General features: G+C 42.7%; 1 protein-coding gene across 1 annotated transcript in view; it reads right to left on the reverse strand.

The window, feature by feature from the left end:
* The window catches only part of FRMPD4 (FERM and PDZ domain containing 4), a 185806-nt gene that overhangs the window by 15092 nt on the left and 147804 nt on the right, over positions 1 to 22910 (reverse strand). Inside the window, exons 5-10 of the mRNA XM_046672654.1 lie at positions 20933 to 21037; positions 18202 to 18309; positions 14073 to 14204; positions 10029 to 10148; positions 3986 to 4122; positions 1026 to 1152 (exon numbers count right to left, since the gene is read on the reverse strand). Coding sequence (XP_046528610.1) covers positions 1026 to 1152; positions 3986 to 4122; positions 10029 to 10148; positions 14073 to 14204; positions 18202 to 18309; positions 20933 to 21037 — 729 coding nt within the window. The remainder of the gene's footprint in view (positions 1 to 1025; positions 1153 to 3985; positions 4123 to 10028; positions 10149 to 14072; positions 14205 to 18201; positions 18310 to 20932; positions 21038 to 22910) is intronic.

Genomic DNA, 22910 nt, shown 5'->3' on the forward strand with positions numbered 1-22910 from the left:
GAGCCATGAGGTGAGGAGAGAATAGAAATAAGCATGTCTTAGCCAGTAAAAAGGACTTAAAATCTGATACTAAGACCAAAGAATTACCCAGGTAAACAGTGATTTGTATTGGAGTCACACAAGTTTCTATGGCCAACATCAATTGCAAAGTGTTCTTGGGTTGTTAGACTGCTTCGAATTTTATAGGTCCAGTATTTTAAGGCTCCCTTTTTTCTGGTTCCTGAAACCCTTTATTTTTACTACCTATAAACATAACTCTCTATTCTGACCAACAGTATATTTTAAAATGTCCTTTGTGTTTCTTCTACTTAAAAAAAAAAGATTTTAACACCAATGATGATGAATGACAATTTTATCTTTCTTCCCAAAGTAAGATTTAATTCAATGGTTGTCAGCTCAGGGTGACTTTGTTCCCCTGGGCACATGTGGCAATGTCTGGAGACATTTTTGTTTGTGACGATTGAGGGGGGTGGGGTGCTACCAGTATCTCGTGGGCAGAGACCAGGGATGCTGCTAAACATCACACAATGCACGGGACAGGCCCCTCCCAGAACAAAGCATGATCTGGTCCCAGATGTCAATATGCTGAGGGAGAGAACCCCCGGTTTAATTAATGTAGCATCCTGTCTGCAGGCACCCTTGCTGACTGCTGTGCATTTAAGCTGGTGTGAGTGATAAGCAAGAGTATGATGGAGATGTGAAATTATCTTGCAATTCTATCCTCTAATTACAAGGTCTCCAGAGCCATGCAAGGTTCTCCTGCATGCACATGTGAACACACATATACTCTCTACATGGAGTCTATAGCTTGCAAGAAATAAGTAGGTTTCCATAAGAATAGTTATTTCTCAATAGTCTTAGAAACATGTTAATCGTTAAAAAAAACACAAAGGTTATACAGTGTTACTGCTTCTGAAAATATGGTGCTAAGTATTTTATTCATGGGCTAATTTTAAACATTTTGAAAAACGCATGCAAGTCTCTCTCTTTAAAATCCATTTTCTATTAAGATGCAAATGTGATACCTTTTTACCCGGTGGTACCAAGTTTTGATTTGCTTTGACAAGGTGTGAAAGTGCTTTCTTTATGTTCTTCTCTTTCATGCTTTGCAGCACAGCAGAGGGAAGAAAAGTCTCTAATCCCCATTCTTTTCTGCAATAAAGAGCATATCTTTATTTCACATTCTTGTGATGATTAGTTCTCTAAGACAAAATGGCGCTCTGATGTTTGCTGGAACAAATGAGCTCTTGGAAAGGCAGGGAATGGAGACAAGTCCCCAATTAGGGCAGCAACTTTTAATTTACACTCAGGAAACATACTATTTGATCATTAATACATATGTTTGCATTTTAAAAGAAACATATTCCTCACCCTCCAGAGAGAATGCGAACAAGACATTGGGGGCCAGTGGAAACGGAGGACACACTTAACTCAACCCACCTCTGATCTTGTAGAATTCATTCACATATCTGAGTGTGTATTTCCAACATCCATTTCTCCCCATCCCTTTGGTTATTTCCACTGTCACTTCTTCTCGTCTGCCCACACCCTTTCTTCTCTTGATGCAACTCCTTCACGCCCTCAAACCATTCTTCTCTCCCATCTCCCTCATCAATGGTTATTTCTCTAGAAACACATAGTTCTCTTTTCTCCCAGCCAGATCACATCGATCTAACTCCCTCCGTCAACATTTCTTGCTAGGGGAGTGGGGAGTGCTGCTAATAAGGAGTCAGGGTGGGGTTCATGAAACTTAAGTATGTCCATACGGACAGGGAGGTGCAAACACCACTCATAGGTGTGGATATACAAGAAAACAAACAAACAAATGGGACTGGGTTAACATATTTCGGCAAGAGCGCACTTCCCCAGCAATGACTACAACCCTACCCTAAGAAGGTACCACATCTGGAATTCAAGGAATTCTATCCTGATTGGTCATGTGCCCAATCAGTGTCTTCTAAATTATGTGAAGACCTTTGAGAAGGTTCTGGTTATTTCTTCTGCTCCAGATCCAAACAAGGGTAAGAAGACAGCCTTCCCCCACTTGACCATTCAAGCTCTTCATCACCAGTTAGTTAGGATAGGGTTTTTCACGATCACTGTTTTCTTCCTCAACTTGTACTTATTATCTTTACCCATCATTTGGCACTCCTTATGAGCTACTGTGTAATTCTACTTGTATCATTATTTTAAATCATTATTTTTCATATCTTTTTGTCTTGCCTTTATAATCAGATCACAGGTTCTTCGATGGTTAAGATTATACTTTATACTTAGTAGTACTTTCTACTGTCCTAGTGTCAATACCATATAAAAGGCTCAATGAACATTTGTTGGGTGAATGAACGAATTAATGAGAACATTATTGTTAACTCTGCAAGATTCTTATTCAAGCTAGTTATCTCTGGAGGTTTTTGACTATACCAAGTTCAACCTGGTAAATGTGGGCAGAGAGTAGGAACAAAAATGCATTTCAATTGTCTGAAAACCATCTCAAGTTGTGCAGGCCACGTTTCCACCGTTTCAAATGGGAGCCAGTTGCATCCGTCTCCAAGAACTTCCGAAAGGGGAGCAGATGCGGGTGTGAATGTATCCACCTGAATGCCAGGCCTCTCTGTGAGCGGAATCTGTCTCAGGCTCCAGTCACTGCATGTGCGGCGAGAGAGAGAGAGACAATACACCTGCAAGAAGGAGTGGGCCCAGCCTGGAAGGCCTGAGGTTCTCAAGCTGCACACAAGTCTTTGTCCTTAGGCACCGACAGGAGAACTGAGAGTTAGGAGAATAGTGGCATTGGAGTCGGCACGTTGGAGTGCTAATCCTCAGGAGCCAGCACAGGCTCACGAACCTGCTGAGAAAAAGCCATTTTGCCCCCTGGTGGGCAAAGCTGGTACTGTGGAATCAGAAGGGCTCTAGAGGCAGCCCATGGGAAGCTTCTCTGGACGGTGGGATTGCCGTTAGGTTGTACATCTCGTGGAGGTGTGGGGGGAGAGGACTCCAAGGCTTTTAGAGTTATGTGAGATGTGGCTTCAGCCCTGCCATGAACTTTGAAACAGGAGTGTTCCTTTCTCTTAGCATTAGAGCTGCCAGGGTTAAGAAAGTGGTGGCTGCTTTAGGCTACTGAATCACCTGCCAATGGGAAGCATACAGACTAGGTGACAGAAGGTTCTCTTTGAAAGGATAACCCTTAAATAGACTCATCAGCTGAAGGCCACACGAACTTTTTTCTAAGAAGAGGGGTCTTCTCCGGCCAGAGAGGTAGTATAGTGATGCCGTAAATGCCGTACTCAGCCAGAGAAGGTATTCACACTTTCCAAACAACATTCAAGTCATGAAGCAAAGTTTGATTGTGTGGCATCCTTTCCCACTCTGTCACCGTCCTCTACTACGAATACCATCCTTGCTGATTGTGACTAAGAACATTACTTTTCATACTGCATTTTGATCATCTAAAGTAATCTGGAGTAATACAGGCCGCTTTCTAAACACGATGCTTCAACTGGTCAGACAAACTACAGCGCAGTGCCCAGCCCCGCTGCCTGGGTTCAAATCCTGCCCCCTGCAGTTAACAGCCAGTGTGACTTGGGCAAGTGACCTCATCGTTCTGTGCCTTGATTTGCTCATCTGTAAAAAGGAGCTAAAATTCTACTGATCTCATAGGGATGTGTGAGAATTAAACAGATTAATGTCTGAAAAGCACTGAGACCAAAGCTTGGCTTGGAACCAAGTTCATTTAGGAATTTAAAAATGTATGCTTCATTTTAAATATGACTCTCATTTTAACCACAACTCTCCAACGGTGGATTATGTAAGAAATGGATCTCTTCCACCAAAAGTGAACATGAAACTCATCTATTTTGCCTCTGGTTAACAAACGCTCTGCCACAAACAAGATCCATTTTGGAAATAGAGACACATCAAAAATACACTCGGGCATTAAGGAGGCAGTATCTTTGTCTGTGAAATGGCTCTGGGAGCCAACACTTACTCGATGTATTTGAGGGAGATTTTCTGCGTTTGCTTGGTGGTCACTGTTGCGATGTACATTTGCAGCGCCGCCAGCCGCAGGGCTATGTCGTATTTCAGCTCCGGCCCAAATCGCTCCTGAACGACATCGTTACAACTCTGCGAAGAGACCAACAGAGGGCGCAGCTTGTTAAAGAATGGGCTGCAAGGGGCGGGGCGGGGTGGGGGGAGGGGGGGTTTGCCTTAGAGGAACAGGTGACACGCATTTCCCCAGCGTTCCACCCTCACTTCCCAGGCAAGGAGGCTAAATGTGGAAACATTCCCACCACGCTGCTTGGAACGGCGTCAGTATTTAACTGCACGCACAAACACAGACCACACAAAACATTTACCATTCATCGACAAGTGAGCTGCTACTTAAATATTTAGCTTTTTGTAAAAATAATTAGGAATTTAGGTATGAAATTTCCAAACACAGGTGCCAAAACTGAACATGTGAAACACTGATAGCTTGATGCGGCTTCTGTAGCTGGGCTGCCGGGGTTGGAATCCTGTTCTTCCACTTCATAAGGGTGTGACAAGCAACTTCCTTAATTGTTTTGTGCCTCAGTTTCCTCTTCTGTGAATTGGGGATAATACTGCTCCCTATCCACAGGGTTTTGGTGAGGATTAAATGAGTTAACCATGTAAAGCCCTTAGAACTCTACCTGGTAAATTTAAGTGCTCATACATGTTAACAACTGTCATCATCAACGTCATTATCTTCCTCTTCATTATCATCCAGAGCAGCTTCGGGGAGGGAGAATTAGCAAGGCGACGGGTATCAGCAGCTCTGGACTTATACCCACCTGCTTTGGAGTCCTGGCTTTGCCGATGGCTACCCATGTACATAACCTTCGACCAGTTTACTTTCACTCTTGCAGCCTCAGTTTACTCATCTGTGAAATGGGGATTTGTTCATCCGTAAAAGGGAGACACCTATCTCATGGGTTTGAGGTGAGCCTCAAGTTGAAGAGTGGCGGAGAGTGTGCTGGGACATGTAAATCCCATATGCCCCCAAGCAAGGGGTTCAGGGGAGAATTTTCACTCATTAGGAGCAAAGCACTGAGCTAGACGTTGATGAGAAGCACAGCATTGCTTACGCATCTTCTGCGTGCGTGTTTACCTACTTTTGTTCTGGGAAATTAGGCTCTTGGGCTAGAAAATATGATATTTAGCCTCTTTTTCCCCTTTATTCTTCATCTTGTCCCAAGAAGCCTTCAAATGGAAAATGGTATCAAGATTTGTTTGCCTCCCTTCCAAGAGGAGCACATTGATGATCACTTCATATATCGCTGCTGCTCAATGGGAACATGCACCTCAGTCTGGTTTCTGCACACAATGTCTACTCTTCGGATACTTAGCCACGCCGTTCTGGCACCCTGCCATGCACACGCCGCACGAGCCGCGTGCACGTCCCAGTTCATCCCTTCGCTGCTCAGAGTGAAGTCACAGTCTCTCCCCCTCCATCCTTAATGTGGTCTGGCACCTTTGCTTCTCCTTCAGTGACACCTCTCGGGACTGCACAGCACGCCTTGTTGGAAGTGAGTCTGACTTGAGGCGGGAGATAGGGTGATGTGAGTGAAGGCAGCCTCTGAGAGCAATTCCCGGCTGCCATTTTGTCTTGCTAGTCTTGGGATTCCCAGTTATTTCCAAGAGCCCAGGGTTGTCCATAATGAGGTTGACAGCCTAGACAGGGTTATTTTATAGAGCCTCATGAAAGATGAGGGTGAGGAAGCCACTTGGCACAGTGCCAGTCCATAACAGGCACTTGAAGAATTAGTTTTTTGACAAATCGTTTTGATAAACTGCTTTCTTCTCTGACTGCTATTGTATCACAGATTTGAAACAGGATTTTAGCATAGAATTTAGAGACAAAAGCTCCAGGTTTGATCCTCGGCTCTGTCAACTGCTAATTGAATGACCTTGGACATGGCATTTCATCTCTCGAGTCTCCGTTTTCTTATCTGAAAAATGGGTTAACAACAGCCAACTCTCAAGGTTGTTAGCATAACTGAGGAGGTTTGATAAAATGGAATGTGCTTTATAAAGGTGAGTCATCAGTACAACTGCCCAGAGTTGGGACTGGGACTGTTTCTCCCATGCCTGTCATAGCCAGTATTTAACCAGACTTCCGGGTGAATTTTTTGTCAAGGTCATTAGTCACTTAATTACATTACATAATTAGTTCAGACTGGTCCTGGAGAATTAGTGTGACGTCTGACTTACGTATATACATATTTTTGGTACTAATCATGCTTTTATTACATGAGAGTACATTACTTAAAGTACAGTTACACAAGCAAATGGTGGTTATTGTGTTGCTAAATAGAGGTCCCGACAGACTCCAAGCCTAAAAAAGTTTATTTATAAAGAACATGTTAGATATTAAAAAGGAAATCGATACTGCTAAAGTGTTTGAAAACATTTTGTAGCCTCTTAAGTACTTGCCAATTGGTGTAATGAGCTTTTTCTTAATAGATAGTGGACAGGTAAATTTCAGCATAGCTCATTATAATTATGAATTAGAACAGTCTGGATTATTAAAGTTTACTGGTATTATAGATGGTAAAATCTGTAAAATACCTCATGGTCCATTAATGACCAGGAGATTAATCGATATTATCATTATTGAAACCTCTGTTTTCATCCCTATGGTTCATCTAGTCAATAGCTACTGTCCTCCTTAGGAGTCCACTGAGTTGAATTGATTTTTGTCTTTGTAATGTCATATATGTTGCTTCTGCTTACTCTTTTGTTCTCTAGGCTAATTTTATTGCATCTTTTTAGTACCTTAAAATCAACATGGGCACGCAGCACCATTAGCAGATACACTGACTTATGTTAGACAGATACGTTATTTTAGATGTACCACACATTCTGTGATACAAGGCATTTTGAAGCAGAGGGTCTGAGGCCAAGAAATTCTCATTTCCTATCCTCAGTGGAAGATCTACAAGATGATGGTAGCTTTATTTTGGTCTCTATCATTCACCATCCATGGCTTTCCACCTCCCCCCCTGACTACTCCCTGAAGGGGTGGCTAATCCACTACTCATGCGACACCCAAGATGGAAAAGCAGGAATGGCGTCAGTCTTCTGCTGGGCCCCGGGCAAGATCCCAGGAGAGGTTTTCCTGTTCTCAGGCCAGTGCCACAGGTATAAACGCTGTGTCTTGTGAATAAGAAAGAGCTCCACACACTGCCTTAGATTTGAGCAAACACACCTTATGCAGAACTGTGCTTAGCAGTACTCCTGGTCTACTTAAGAGGTCTCCCCTCCCCAAGACAAACGCCACCACGCTCTTCTCTTATAAAAATGCAATGAGCTTGTGATGGTTAAAAGAGAAGCAGAGTAAATGGTTTTAAAGCTTCATCTTGTTAATGGGGTGAGTATATAATTATAGAGAAGGACAACTGAATGCATCTCACTGTCTACAGCCACACACTGACTGGCACCTGTAACTATTTATTTGCAACTAACAAGCTAAAAATCATAGCACGTGATCTGAGCTGCAGCGGCAAAGCCGTGGGTCAGTGCTCAGCAGGAATACGGGGAAGACGCAGTAACAGATCAGCTGAGAATCAGGCTGTTTGTTTCATGCAGTCACATCTGGGTTGCCTGGCCTTTTGTAGAACAGGGGCATTTGTTGAGGGGGTCCAGGTGACCAAAGTTTAACATTTAAAAAACCCAAGTCATGACAATTTCACTGTTCTGGGTAGAAAATGTGTAAAGTGCACGGCACATTTCTTTACACGACAAACAGGGTATACCGAACAGGACTTGCCTTTTCCTGATGACTCAGGGTTATCCTCAAGAACATTAATCATCCTACTGAGCTGTAAATACCACAGTCTCTTCCAAAGACCACTGATGGGGAATGTTTAACCAGCCTTTCCCTGAGTGCCTCCATCTGCTGGAATGTTCTAGTACATTCTGATTCTTTCTTCTCTGACTTCATTTCTTTTTTTTTTTTTTAAGATTTTATTTTTCCTTTTTCTCCCCAAAGCCCCCCGGTACATAGTTGTGTATTTTTAGTTGTGGGTCCTTCTAGTTGTGGCATGTGGGACGCTGCCTCAGCATGGCTTGAGGAGCCATGCCATGTCTGCTCCCACGATTCGAACTGGTGAAACCCTGGGCCGACAAAGCAGAGCACGAGAACTTAACTACTCTGCCACAGGGCCGGCCCCTGACTTCATTTCTGTTCTCCAGGGCTTATTACCATTTTAATTTATGTCACTATTCCTAACCTCTGCCATTTATCTTGTCTATGTCTCTCTGCCATCTTCTACTTACTTTCTTTTCCCAATCAACTTTTTAAAGATTACAAAAGCTTTAAACATACAAGAAAATACTGAGAATAGTAAAACAAATACCAGTGTACCAACTACCCACAGTTAACAAATATTTCTTTTATTTTCTTTTTGCGGCTTCGTTGCTTTTTATTTCTTATGTAGGGCTCCAGCAATCTTTGCCCTATACAGGTACCCCCAGCCAAAGAGAGCATGTCGGTTGTTTTTCTCGTCTTTTCTTCCTTTTTTGTGGAGGAAGGTTACATTAGGTTTACAACCTCTTCGAGTAGCTTAATGCTGGATGCTCAAGCATGAGGTAAGTGGGTTCTTACTGTTTAATGTGATTATATTAGGCATTTAAGTGAGAAGAATAGGAAGCAGTGATAGAGAAATATAGGAACATCTCCTAAATATCAAATGGGGAAATTCCCTTTGGGACAAACTAGCAAAGATTCTCATTTCTTGAAGCCTTTTTTTTTTCTGACAATTGTATCCCAGAATCAAAGGATACTGCAAAGAATACTACCTTCTTAAAGTTTTATTGCCTTAAAATCAATAATTCCAGTATAAAGTATATCATGATATTTCAGAACAATCTAAGCACCAAATAAATGAATGAGTTAATAAGTGAATAAAGGAGAAGGGAAACTCTATCTTACAGTAGAATGCCAATAAATGAAGAAGAAATAATGGCATTAGAAAAATCACCATTTTTAACCAGTGCAATAATAGATTCAGGCAAGAATCATCAATAAATACTAAAACTAGTGGGTAGAAGGATAATAAGAGAGTTGCAAAATGACTCTCCACAAATTACTTAATTACAAAAGGAAAAGTGGTAACTTCTGGATGGATACATTTGGAGAATATTGCCTTAAGCAAGAGTCAAAGTCAAACTTGCCATTGAGCGGACAAACTGACATCATGTGCCTCCTGATATGACGCACTAAGGAGGACACAAAATCACTCATGTTGGTGTTCTGCCCAAAATGCACACCTTCAATGTAATCATGAGAAAACATCAGAGAAACCCAATTTGAGAGAATTTTACAAGATAACTGATCAGTACTCCTCAAACTTGTCAAGTCCTTGAAAGTCAAAGAAAGTCTGAAGCATGTTCCAGTTTCAAGGAAACTAAAGTGACATGACAACTACTTGCAAAATGGGATCCTGGAGTGGATCTTGTTTTCTAGGGGGAAAAAAATGATATAAAGGACATATTTGTGACAATAGGCAAAATCTGGATATGTACTGTAGATCAGATCATAGAAATGTATCACTGTTAAATTTCTTGATTTTGTTAACTACACAATGATTATATAAGAAAATGTCTTTGGTACTAGAAAATACGCACTGAAGTACTAAGTAGTAAATGAGCGTGATTTTGGTAACTGATAATCATAAAGTTAGAAAAAAAATTGTGTGGGGGGAACGGGGGATCATGTGCACGCCAAAGATAAAGTAAATGTGGTAAAATGTTAACAATTGGTGAATCTTGATGAAGGATACCAAAGAGTTCTTTTACTACTCAAAACTTTTTCCTAAGTATGAAATTATTTCAAAATCCAAAGTAAAAATTAAGAAAGCACCATGGAATCATTTTATAATGCATTGAGCTTGGGGTGGGGGACAAAAAGAAATAAAATCCCAAACTTCTTTCAGAAGTTAGGGAAAAACCCCACAGTTAATTTACCCCCCAATGTTAATATAAAACATGCCCAAATTCTCACATACCTGAACATAGAGATACTCGAAAGCAACTGGATCTCTCCTTAAAAGGTCAATTGGATCCTTTGGGACAAAGCTAATTCGGAAAAGACACCTCATCTTATGGGAGCTGGGCCGCTGTGTCACCTAGAAGAGCAGACCAATCACAAGAATCCTTCAGTGCTGACTGAGGAATGGCTGAGGGACACAGAAGCACAGGCAAGTTTGGACACTGAGGAAGGAAATGGCTGAAATTCTTTTAGTATTTGTCATAGATACTCATTCCCTGAAAACTGTACATACCTGTGACTTAGGTCGGGTTCCCCAGAAGCAGACCCTATGATGAGGGACTTACCGAGTTAGTGCTCCCGGGAGAGGCCAGTAAGGGAGTGAGGAAAGCAGGTCAGGCAGGAGAGGAAGCCTAGGAGGGCCCAGTATCCAGCAGGGCATAGCTTCTGCCTGACCTGTGGGGGACTCTGTAGGGTAACTTACACCACAGAGCCGCTGGGACCTGGGCCAAAGAGCACTGAGAACTCATTGATTCCGGGCTGTCCCAGGGGGATGTGAATTTCCAGGTGTGGAATGGGCGCCAGTAGTCTGAGGGCAGGTCTCTGAAGACCTGCAGGTGCTGGCTGTTGTAAGTGATAGCACTCCAAATCTAGGGCGGGGGTGCAAGGGTGGGAGGGCACAGAAGGGGATCCAGAGGGAGAGCACAGAGATTGTTCACTACAGTTTATTACTGCATATTACTGCTGTGGGTTCTTTCCAAACCAGACTCCAGACTGACTGTAACAGTGAAAGCATAACTGGGTCAACCTAGGATGACATCGCATTGGAAAGTGGGAAGGCAGATGTTTTGGCCCATGCACTAAATCTGGAGTCCACAAGTTTCCAAACTACCCCAAACTTCTGATATCATGATATTGTTGAAATTGTTCAAAGGAGCTTAGAATATACCACAGGTTCTTTAGAGTCAAGGACCATGGATCATTTTGATTTGTTTTCCCCTCTTCCAGCAAAGTATGTGCCAACTACTAGGTGTTAATTTTTTAATTCCTTTGGCAACCAAAGGGAATCAATCAATGAATAGTAGGCGCTTAATACACAGCTGAATGCATGGGAAGACACTGGACTCCAAGAAAGAAGGTAAAAGCTCTTCAATTTCCCTTAAAGAGGTCAGCACAATTTCCCTTAAAGAGGAAATGAAAACCACACAGCCTGAGCCAACACAGCTGTTCTACTTGTAGTTTTGTGCACTTGGATGTATTTTTTTATGCACTTGTATGTAGTTTCATGTACCTGTAACTACTTTTACGCAGGGGACAAACCTGGAAAAATAAAAAGGTTCATGAACTACGATTTACAAATTCAAAATAAAAATAGCAATAGCTTTTTGAGTCCTATGGCATGTATGTGTATGTATTTATATACGTATTCTTACAGTTTACATTGCTAACTTTCTTGAGCAGAAGAATTTCAATGGGAAAACACAGCCGACTTTTAAAGGTATACTGGACATCCTGGAATGCCCAAGTAGGAACGCTGAACCAGCTTTCTGGCTGTGGGCAGGATGGCAAACCTGAGTGGACTCATGAGGCCATGGGCTATGGGCTGCCAATCACTGGCTGATGGTAAAGTCAACCAGGAAGAAGGAAACACGGGAACCTAGGAGACCTGTGGTGCTGGTCAGGGCTGCCATGTCTCACCGTGACATCACAGAGGATTTTGTTGGAAGATCTGTGCTGATGTTAGAAAGTCAGGTATCATCATATCTCCAGCTCCTTTAATTACTGGTTTGGAATCTATCCTCCCTGAATTTCCTATAAGCGACCTTGGGTCTATTTTTATCATCAGTAGTTTACACTAGTTTTGGGAAATAAATTAACGAAATGCAAAACAGTGCTTTAGACTCATTATAAATGACAGTCTATAAAAATAACAGTCTCTAAAACAAACAAGAAGGGGCTGGCTCCGTGGCCGAGTGGTTAGGTTCACGCGCTCTGCTTCAGCTGCACAGGGTTTCGCTGGTTCGTATCCTGGGCGTGGACATAGGCCTTTCATCAGGCCATGCTGAGGCAGCGTCCGACACAGCAGAGCCAGAAGAACCAACAACTAGAATATATAACTATGTACTGGGGGGCTTTGGGGAGGAGGAAAAAAAAAGAGTTTTTCATATGCATTGATTTCAAAGGCATATAGCTGGTTTGTTTCAAGATACTTCAATCAATCAATTTTCTTTTCTAGAGATAATACTTGAGTTTTAGCACTTTGCTTTTCATTCTGATTAAAAACAAAACAAAGCCTCTTCTAGAAAGATAAGGGTAGAATCATTTTTAGAGCCTTTTTGTTTCCTTGCAACATTTTAAAAGGAATTTAAAAATTGGAAATCAATCTGGAATGGGAAGTTATGGTTAGCCGGCACCAGAAGAGACTTTGCAAGAATCTTTGTCCAGCGAAATCAGCATGAAGCTTTCCCAGAAAGGCTCTGCGGTAGAGAGAAGTTCAGAGGGGAAGTGTAACTAGAAATCTCAATAAATCGTGGGAGGTTTCCTTAGACTCACAGTAACTGGCTGTGCGCCATATCCCCTTGGCATTTACTGATAAAGCTGAAGGCTATTTACTGCAAATACCCGTGACCATCACCAGCACAAGGCGGACCTGCATAGCCAGGGAGCAACTGTTCTTGGGAGTAGCCCGTCACCAATAACGGGCAGCATGTTAGCGGACAAATGCCAGAGCCCCCTCCCCCTTCGGGTGGGAGAGTTCTGAGGTGTGTCCTTCACTGGCTCCCAGTGTTCCCCAGTATGATTGAGCTCTACCTGCCCACAGTGGAAACTGGCTTTGCTAACACACTCTTTACCAGCATTCCAATTTTTCCCATCTTCCTCCCATTCCTCTCCCAGTATTTCCTGATACCTTCTCCAAAATAAACCACTTGCATCCAAATCGTTGTCTTAAGTTCAGCTTCTGGAGGAACTCAGAGCCAAACACTAACTTTTCACATGTGGGATTCTGTATATCACAGGTTGTTCCCCTATAACGAAGCATGAAATAAAGTCATCTGTTTCCAAGAGTGTTTTGGCACAGGTTAAAATAACAAACATTAGAAGTGATTTAAAATATCTATAGGAAGCTTTAAACCTGATAAAAATAATAGGTCAAGTTTAGATAGAGGAATATAAATGAACACAAATGATAACTTTGTAACTAATTCATTCATCGAGTTTTACTGAATCTAGAGAATCAGGGCTCTCTGTGGGACAGAGACGGTGGGACACCAGCTTTTAATTATGCAACAACCAAGAAGCACATTAGCGTGACATCACTTTCTGCTACTTCATCATTCTGGGGATGTTTCGACTCCATGCTTCTCCACCTAGTCTCCCCTCATGCCACCCTCCCTCAAGTTCCCTCATCATCGAACTCTCCTAAATAAGAGGAATTTGTTGAAATCTCTTATACATCCAACAAAGACTCTGCTTGTGCGGAATCACAGGAAAAGTCAGGGAGCCTCATTGAATTCAGCAGCCAAGCAGCCTGCACGTCTCCCCAGAGAACAGATGGGGGTGGCATCTTGGTAAGCAGGAACTGGGACACAGTGCTGGATCACAGACTTACAGTGGGCAGCACTGGGGCAGGGATTTCAGGTTTCCAAAAATAGATTCAAGCGTGCACCCGGAACTTAAAACCACTAACTATGGTTTCAGCTTAATTTATATAATCTCAGAAACCACTTCTTTTTCATAGTTTCCAGAGATCAATGACTAAAACAGGTGCACAAGTCATTCCTATAACATAAAGTATAATTCTACAGAGCCATATTCCCAGGGAGTAGCTGCCGAGTCTTTGGATGACAAATCTGTTTGTGGGACCAACTGGCAGTCTATGAAAAATTGACAAAAGGGAAGCATCACCTTGAGGTGTAAAATCCATTATGAATGCCAGCGTTTCCTCTAGTGGGGATACCCAGGGCTGCAGTTAATACATTTAAAGAATTCGAAGACGGGGGAATTCTGGGGCTGGGCAGCCTCTGCTCCCAGAGCAGCATACCTGAGGGGTAATTTCACACACCTGAGTTAGAGTCTCCTGTTCATGAAGCAAGAGCAGCTTGGTTCCCGCCCCTTCCGTCCTCTGCTCCAGCATGAGGGAGAAGTGTTCGATGCCTTTGATGGAGAGCTTCTCTTGAAGAGTTAAGATGACATCCTTAGAGAGGAAATACGGACAAGATGCAATCAAAATTGAGGTAGCCCTCCTCATGGAGTTTACCGTGACCACAAAATATTGCACACATAGGCTTCAGATCTTTAAATTTTATATCTTGGTTGATTCTGAAGCTTGATGCTCGAAGATCCTAAAAGATACAGAAATGAGGCCTTCCTTCTCTTAGCCTTTTCCTGGCCTCCCCACCACCCAAATCTTTATGGCGTTCAGAAACAGACAGGCAACAAGGTGAACAGCTGGAGGAGGCGCTTACCTATCCCGGAGGGTCTTAGAAAGCTTTTTGATAGAGTGTGTGGTGTAATCAGTTCAGTTCCCCTTTCTCCTAAATGGGTGGGACTTACGCCGCCTCTGAAAGTGCTCTCCCCCAGGGATTAGCAAAGTACCGCCTGCATGCCAAACCCAGCCACCGCCTGTTTTGGGAACTAAAGTTTTATTGGGACACAGTCACGCTCATCTCTTTAGGTATTGTCTGTGGCTGCTCTCACGCTCTGCATTGGCCGACTTGAGCAGTTGCAACAGAGACTGCGGGGCCTGTGAAACCTAAAGTCTTTGCTCTCCGGCTCTTGACAGAAAAAAGGTTGCCGACCCCTCGCCTACCTTTCTGTAAGAGCATGTGGTAGTGGAAAGGAATGTGGGCTCTAGAAACAGTCTGGTTTGTACTCCCGTCTCTACTTCATATTAGCTGTGCACCTTGGGGCAAGTTATTCAGCCTCTAAGTATCTTAGCGTCCTTATCTGTAAACTGCGGATGCAATCCCTGCCTCAGAACAGATATAAGGACTAAACGAGCTCACAGAGAGAAAGCACTTATGACAGCACTGCCAGGCACCGAGATAGGGCGCTCTAACAATGTACAGAGAGGAGCTTTTATTTGAAATCTCTGGGGAAGGTAGAGTGAGTCAGCAATCCTTTACAGGATTAAACATTTATGATCGGAAAGGTGTTCCATACCCAAGCACACGTTTGTTGCAATGCCAAACTAATGTCTTTAACCACTTTTTTCATGTATTTGAAAACTCGTCAATGATCTCTCTTCAAGTTAATTTATACTCAGATGCTGAAAATCCCACAGAGCAATGGTTTTCAACCTGGGGCAATTTCGCCCCACAGCGACATTTGGCAATTACTGGAGATATTTTTGGTTGTCACAATGGGGTTGGGGATGCTATTGGCATGGAGGGGAGCTGCTAAGCATCGTCCGATGCACAGGACTGCCCCCACAGCAAAGAATGATCTAGTCCAACGTATCAACAATGCCAAGATACGAAAGCCTGCCAGACAATTTTTTTTACTGCTCTTTCTGAGATTTTGATTCTTCTCTGTGGACCTTTTTCAATTTCTTCAGGCCCCTTCAAAACAAAGATCCGCACACCCACCCACTACCAAAAAACTCATTCAACAGAAATGCCTCGACTACGTTGAATTTCATAAAAAGATTCTCTGTTTCATAATATTTGCTCAAGGCCCAGAAAAGGGAAAACAAAACCAGCCCTTGTGTGGCAACACGTACTTTATAAAACATTCTCCTGATTCACCCGGGAGGACACTAGAAAATCGATAACAATAGTTTTTCCCTACTGCGACCCTGTAGCGAGAATTTGGGCGATTTTTATTAAACAGTGTCATATCTCTTTCATAACTATACTATTTCTATTGTCTGCCTAGCAGCCTGGGTCTGTTGTGATAATAAGGCTCTTAGGTAAGAGGTAAGATGATTGAAATTGGATATGAACTCTGCATTGCTCCCTGTTTTCCCATTGCCACCTGCCATCTTCAGGGAGATCAAACAGTCTACGGTGGGTTCCTAGAATCAGGAGGCCAGAGAGAGTTAACTACAGGGCTCTCTTAAATTTAGATTTATTTCTGTTAAGAAATGCATGTAAGTCTTTACCTATATCTTCAGGTGAGGTAGGGAGTCCGATAACAAGGAGTTTTTCTGGCCAGCTGGTATCACAGAACAAGCCCCTGTGTCACACGGAGTTGGAATAATGTAGCCCTCTGGGTTAGGTCAGGGGTCTTCAAACTGCTGCCTGGACCAGGGGTCAAATCCGGCCACGCCCATTCATTGACAGATTGTCTGTGTAGTAACAGATTAGTCTCGCCTACAGAAAGGTTTGCCTCTTTGCTCCCGGCTCCTGGGAGGTCACTGCTAGGCCCTTGGGATGTCCTGCCTGATAGGAGGAGTGTCTTTGTTTACCTGGGGGCCTTGGGCCACACCTCATCGTCTATGCTAACAATGCTGTTTGTGGTGGGGTGTTAGGCTATGTGGTATCAGCTTGGCCTCTGGAGGGGCAGGATACTAAGGGCAGCCATGCAGGTGGTCAGCTGCGTCTATGTGGCCAACCTCCAGTAACAGCTCTGAATACCAAGGCTTGGGGGAGCTTCCCTGGTTGGCAATACTCCATGCACATTGTCACACATCATTGCTGGGAGAAATAAGCCCTGTCTGCACGGCTCCACTGGGAGAGGCCAAGGGGAAGCTCCATGCCTGGTCTCTGCTGCCCTATGCGCCTTTTCCTGTTGTTGATTTTAATTTGTATCCTTTCGCTGTAATAAACCGTGACTGTGAGTGTAACAACTTGCTGAGTTCTGTGAGTCCTTCAGGTGAATTACTGACCCTGCGGGTGGTCTTAAGGACCTCCCGAGCCCACCTGTATGGCTGCTTTCATGATACAACAACAGAGTTGAGTAGTTGCCACAGCGATCAAATGGCCTACAAAGCCTAAAATAGTTACTCTCAAGCCCTTTCCAGAAAAAGTTTGCTGACCCCTAGGTTAGCTGATCAATAATTAGAGTAATATCTCACCATAAATTGGTTTTGAGTAGGAAAAAAGGAAAAGGACTTTTTCAGTCACCACCATTTAGAATTAGCAGTCTTGTATGAAGGAAGTTAATATCTCATCTGGAATGATTTAAGAATGATTTAAATGCTCCATCATCAATCTACTAATATTGTCTGCTCTATTACCTGCTAAATTATTACCTATTTAAGGCAATTCAAAACAAGCTGCTTGCTGGTATCACGGCAATAAGAATGCACAGTGAGTGGGCCTTTGCAGAAATACTTCCACTCATAAGGTCTGTGCTGATTAATTTTTAAAAACCAAGAATTAGGGGTTGACTATTGATGGACATTTTTAACACAGAGTTGATAGTCTCTTGATACGTTATTGTACAGATCATCACTAGGTACTTTTTTTTTTTACCTCAATAAAGTCTTTTTTACTGTGCCATTTGAAGAAAGCCTATTTTAGGCTGATGGAACATTAGGGAGCAATCAATTTCTGAACACATTTTTGTCCAATAAAAAAGAGAATATGCACTTTTTTCCCCCAGGAAGGAAGCATGGGGGAAAGAGCCCATATGCTTTGTTATAATACCCATTGCGTAGAACTCACGTGTGCCTCTGAAATCACAGGACTGCTCTATGACTCTTCCCTTCCGCCCCTTCTCCTAAGAAGTCGGCCTCGTTTCTGCCTTTTCATGCAGCATTTCCATGAAATTGGTTAGAGCAATTAAAAGTAAATGTTAGCTTTACATTATTCTACCCCTTGTTTCTGCAGGACACCAAAGTAGCAGTGTTCAATTAACAGTTAACATCTTAATCTTCTTGGCGGCTGACATTGCTGAGGAATCATGCTGGCTTTGGGCAGGGCGCCAGGCCTTCTTGGTGACAGTCACGCTATTTTAATTAATCTGCGGTTGCATTGAAATGACTAGCCCTAGTGGTTCTGCGTGGAGAGCATATTACACCGTTTTGCAACACACACACACACATACACAGAGCAGAACCTTCTTAGTCTAAGCTTTGTGTTTTGGCTTGTTTTTAAGTATTCACACAATACCTTTTGACGCAACCAGCAAAGTCTTAGAAATAAACGGATAGTTCTGACAGAAGGCGCTGCCACACAAGACTCGCAGTGCGACTTTCACGCCAAACCTGCCGTGTCCAGCTACAGGGCTTAGGTGGGTCCTCTTACCTTTATGGAAGTGCTGCAGTCAAAGCGAAATGATTTGGTCTGCCCATTTTCCAGATAGACTTTCAAAACATTTGGCATAAAAAGAAGTGAATTATCCTTAACAGTTTCCTGTTTAGCAAAAAAAAAAGAAGGGGGGGTGTAAGTCAGTCGAATTACAATTCTGCTTTTCGCAGCAACAGCAGCGGCACATGTACAATTTATTCTGATCACAATGTAAAAAACAATCGAACTCTATAAGGTCAACCAAGGTGTCCCTTTGGTGATACCTGAGTTCAGTTGTTCAGAGCAAAATTCTTTTCTAGCTACAAAAAACTCGGTTGATTCAAATAAAAGATCTTTTCCCATCAGAAAATCAATCAGATGAGGTTTTTTTTTTTTTTTTTTTTTTAAATCAGGGTTTCCCATTGGAAAACACAATTACAGAAATAATTCCTTTGTAATTAAGCTACAATGTTGGGGACTGCAAGCCCAGACTTTAGCAGAACAGCATGTCTTGAGCAGAACGAGGACCAGCAATGATGATGTTTGATGTGATGCCTGTTGGCCCCTGGCAGAGGTCATGGCAGTGAGTCACAAGCATTAACAAGCTTCAAGTGTAAAGTTATTTTGTGAAATGATTTTTAACCCATTTAGGAATGTTCCTCAAACTCAAAGGGGACATACAAGGAATGGGTTAGTGTGTTAAAAGAGTAAAACACTATGTCTATAACAAACAGATCATAATCTAGCAATAACTCAAAAAGAGATGCTTGAAACACAACCAAAAGTAAACAATAGCAACGTTTTCCTTCGAATTTTCTCTTTAACTGGAAGTAGGGAGAGATGGAATGGGGAGAAAGAAGGCATGTTGGATGAGTCCCGTGAATTCTTGGAGTGAACTGCGTTACTCACATGTAGTTGGTCATGAAGTCACCGGAGTTGGGGGGAACTCAGCAATCATGAAAGCATATGTTCCTTGTTTTACAGATGAGGAAACTGAAGACGAGCTGTCCAGAGATTTGCTGATGTCCTACAGTTAGTCCATGAGAATTCAATCCCTAAGGATTTCCACAACAGGCTCCATGCCTTTCACTTCCTATTTCTTTCTCTGAATTGCCTCCCCCTCCTTTCTATTTCTGTGGACCTCACATGTGACTTTCCTGCTACCCAATTCACTGAGTAAGTTTGGCTCCAAGTCTAGAGGAAATGACACACAATGACTCAGAAGAGCAAGAGTAGACTGGAAATGAAGATGGTCACACAGGCTGAGGAGCAGACACGTGACTGAATGTCCCTGCCATTCCCAGGCCTGTGGTGAGGCGGAGGAGGCTGCAGGAGATGATCGACCCCTAGGGCTGCTCTCACACACCAGCTGCCTCAACCGAGCCCTGTTATAGCCAGGGACAAAGTGAAACTGCCACAGCAGCTTCTAGAATCATATCCCCTCTAAAGATGCATAAACTGCCTGATTGCCCAATCTCATGCTCAGAGCTTGAGAAAAGATGAGGTAAGTTTCAGATGACCATCTGTGATACAGTGATTCCTCTGTGACTGGAACCTTCCAGCCTTAAACAGGGACAGTCTTGTGAAATGGTGATGTACGGTAACTCAGCATCCAGAGTGGTGGGGGATCCATTGAGGTGAGCAGAGCAGACTGTGGTGTGAAAGGGGCAGAGGGGATGCGGTGGAAGATGGTAAGTGGGAGGATAAGGCCACAGCTAAAATGCTCACAGGGCAGCACAGTGACAGCATTAGGTCCCCTCCCACAAGCATCACAATTGTTAGACAGATTGGCCAGCTAACCCCCTGGACTCCAAGTGGGGCAAACACAGATCAGCAAGTTTGGGCTAGAAGACACTGCGACCGTTAGTTCTTCGCCCAGGATATGCAGGCCTACATCTCAAATCTGATCCAGGACCACCCTCAGGGAGGAGTTTGTCACCCATAAGGAGCTTGTCATGAAGGAGATTTTATCCTTTGAGTTTATTTAAACAACACCAACAGCAACAACAAAACCTCAACAACAAAAGCTGGCATTTCAAAGGTCCAAAAAATACGAGTGCTCTAGATGACAGCAATCTAAACACCAAAAACACTGTGCTGTATATTTTCTTTTAAGGAAAAAGTGAAAATAAAGCATCCTATCGATGTGTGCATTATTCGTTGTGAAGATCAACCACGTGCCTGAGCAGTCATGAATTCCACCAAGACCTAGTGATGGAGAGCTGGGCAGCATTTCTTCACTCTGGTTGCATATTAAAACTTTTCCAGTATTTTAACTTCTTTCCATTTTGATTAGTTGAAAGAATAGAGATGTTTCATTTTGGATAAGGAAAAACTAAGGGAAACTTTTCTCAAAATATATACAGGGCTATCACATGGAAGAATGCTTAGTGGGCAGAATGGGAAGAAATAGGTGGAGGTTTCAAAGAGGCCTATATTACTCAATACGAGGCAATGTCAGTGAGTTCAAATCAAACGAACTCCTTTGCAAAGGTAGTGAGGTCTCCCAACACTGGAAGCGTTCAACGAAATACTAGACTCCTACATATTCTGGCCATGTTAGAGGGAACACATCAGGCACAGCCTGGTGATCTCTCAAAGACGTTACAATCCTGAGACTTGACCCTGTTGTGAAATGCAACAACCAGTTCTAAATTGCTCATTCCAGTGGAACTACTGGCTTCGCTTAATGCAAAGCCCCTACCTCAATGACTATCTCTGAATCACAAGCAGGTGACTGGCAACTCACCGACACTTGGCCATTGATGATGACCTCCTCGGAGAATCGCACTTTGACTGGATTGGACTTTAATCTGGCCTTTTTTGCAGCACTAATAAATGCTGATTTGGGAGACTAAAAAAAAGAAAACATTTTATCTGATTATTGGTGACATTATACAAACCTTATAACAGTTGTTTTCTATCTTTATCCTCCCAGATATACAATATTTTTGCTAAAAAGTCAACTGTTCAGTGCATGCCCAATCCAAGGATGAAATACAAATTATGGATGCACTGGAAACCCTGTCATGCTCATAAAGTAATAAGTTTGATTTAGTCACCAGAAAAGAACTGCAAACAGCATGTTCCATGTTCTTATTGAGCACATTTCCAAGGATCTTTTTAAAAGATGGCTGCGAAAGTACACAAACCCTGCTTTTAATATAGAACTTTGAGAATAATGTGGAAGGCAAGGTGGTGGCCAGATGTAATGTTGGGTTTATGACAAGTGGACCATTAGTGATCTATTTTTAATGAGGTAGAGGAGAGCCACTGATAGATCTAAAATGACCGCGAGGGGCCGGCCCCATAGCCGAGTGGTTAAGTTTGCACACTCTGCTTCAGTGACCCGAGGTTTCACCGGTTCGGATCCTGGGAACCGACATGGCACTGCTCATCAGGCCACGCTGAGGTGGCGTCCCACATGCCACAACCAGAGCACTCACAACTAGAATCTACAACTATGTACGGGGGGGTTCCACCACAGCATGGCTTGATGAGCAGTGTGTAGGTCCATGCCCAGGACCTGAACTGGTGAACCCTGGGCTGCCAAAGCAGAGCGTGCAAACTTCACCACCACGTCACTGGGCCAGCCCTCTCCTGTTATTTCTAAAGTTCCTCTCCACACCCATCCTACCCTTTGCTCTAAGCAGTGTCTTAGAGGACTGGACAGATGGATGATTTGACCTCTAGAGCTTCAATTCCTCCATTTATGCAAGATGTTTTAGGAGAATGACTGTCCTCTTAAAAAAACACAAACACCAAAAAAACTCTGAATGGCTGCTCCTCAAAAAAGAACAGCTTTGAACACACTCAACGTGACTTTTAAAAGTCCTACTGCAGAGCTGAAGTGGTGTGACAGCAGTGTTCTCATTGGCATCTTGGTAATTATAGGCCAAGTCTAGTAATAATTAACGAACAAATCATCCAGTAGAGTTCATTTGCTTTTGATATGTCATTTTTTAGCTGAAAGGAAAACATTATTCTCCTTTAATGATTTTAAGCAGGTGATATTTACATGGGCACAATGAGTTTAGCACAAGTGAAGTGGCTGTAATAAAGCTCCCCAGAACAGACACTGCTAATTAGACGAGATGTTTGAATGCAGCAACACCCCACTTCTCCAGCATTGTTTGCGAATGAAGTATTGCACACGTGTTCAATTACCAGATACTGAGGTTGATGCCTCTATGCATCTGAATTTTTCAATGTAATCTTTTACCATATTTTTCTAAAATGTTCTACATAATCCCTTGCCTCAATAAAAAAGTCTATTTAACAGGCCTTAGTCTTTTATGCTTATCATTTGATGCATAATCTTAGAACGCAGTGATGTTCCCATGAAGCATATAGGGTTATTTGCCCCTAAAGTCAGTGGCCCCATAGAGCAGAACTCGTCAAGCTGAGGATGCTTCTCTCTTCTCTCTGTAGCTACGGCATGCCCGCCTCTTACAGCCTCATTCCCATATTTATTTACTACGTCCTAATGACAAACCTGCTAATCCAGGAAAACCCGGAAGAAAACCAGATAGCCAGGATAGTTAAGTAAATATTATTTTATACATATTTTGAAGTCAACAGACTGGGGATAAAAGTCTAACTAAGACTCCATACAAGTGCATTTTTCTTGTTCTGGATTTGTGGATATTTCATATAATCGACATACATTTTAAAAATAATGTTTTGTTAATAAAAACATAAGCTCTTCAAGTCTGAAGGTTACTGAA

This window comes from Equus quagga, chromosome 10 (genome assembly GCF_021613505.1).
Source record: "Equus quagga isolate Etosha38 chromosome 10, UCLA_HA_Equagga_1.0, whole genome shotgun sequence".
Classification (NCBI taxonomy): domain Eukaryota; kingdom Metazoa; phylum Chordata; class Mammalia; order Perissodactyla; family Equidae; genus Equus; species Equus quagga.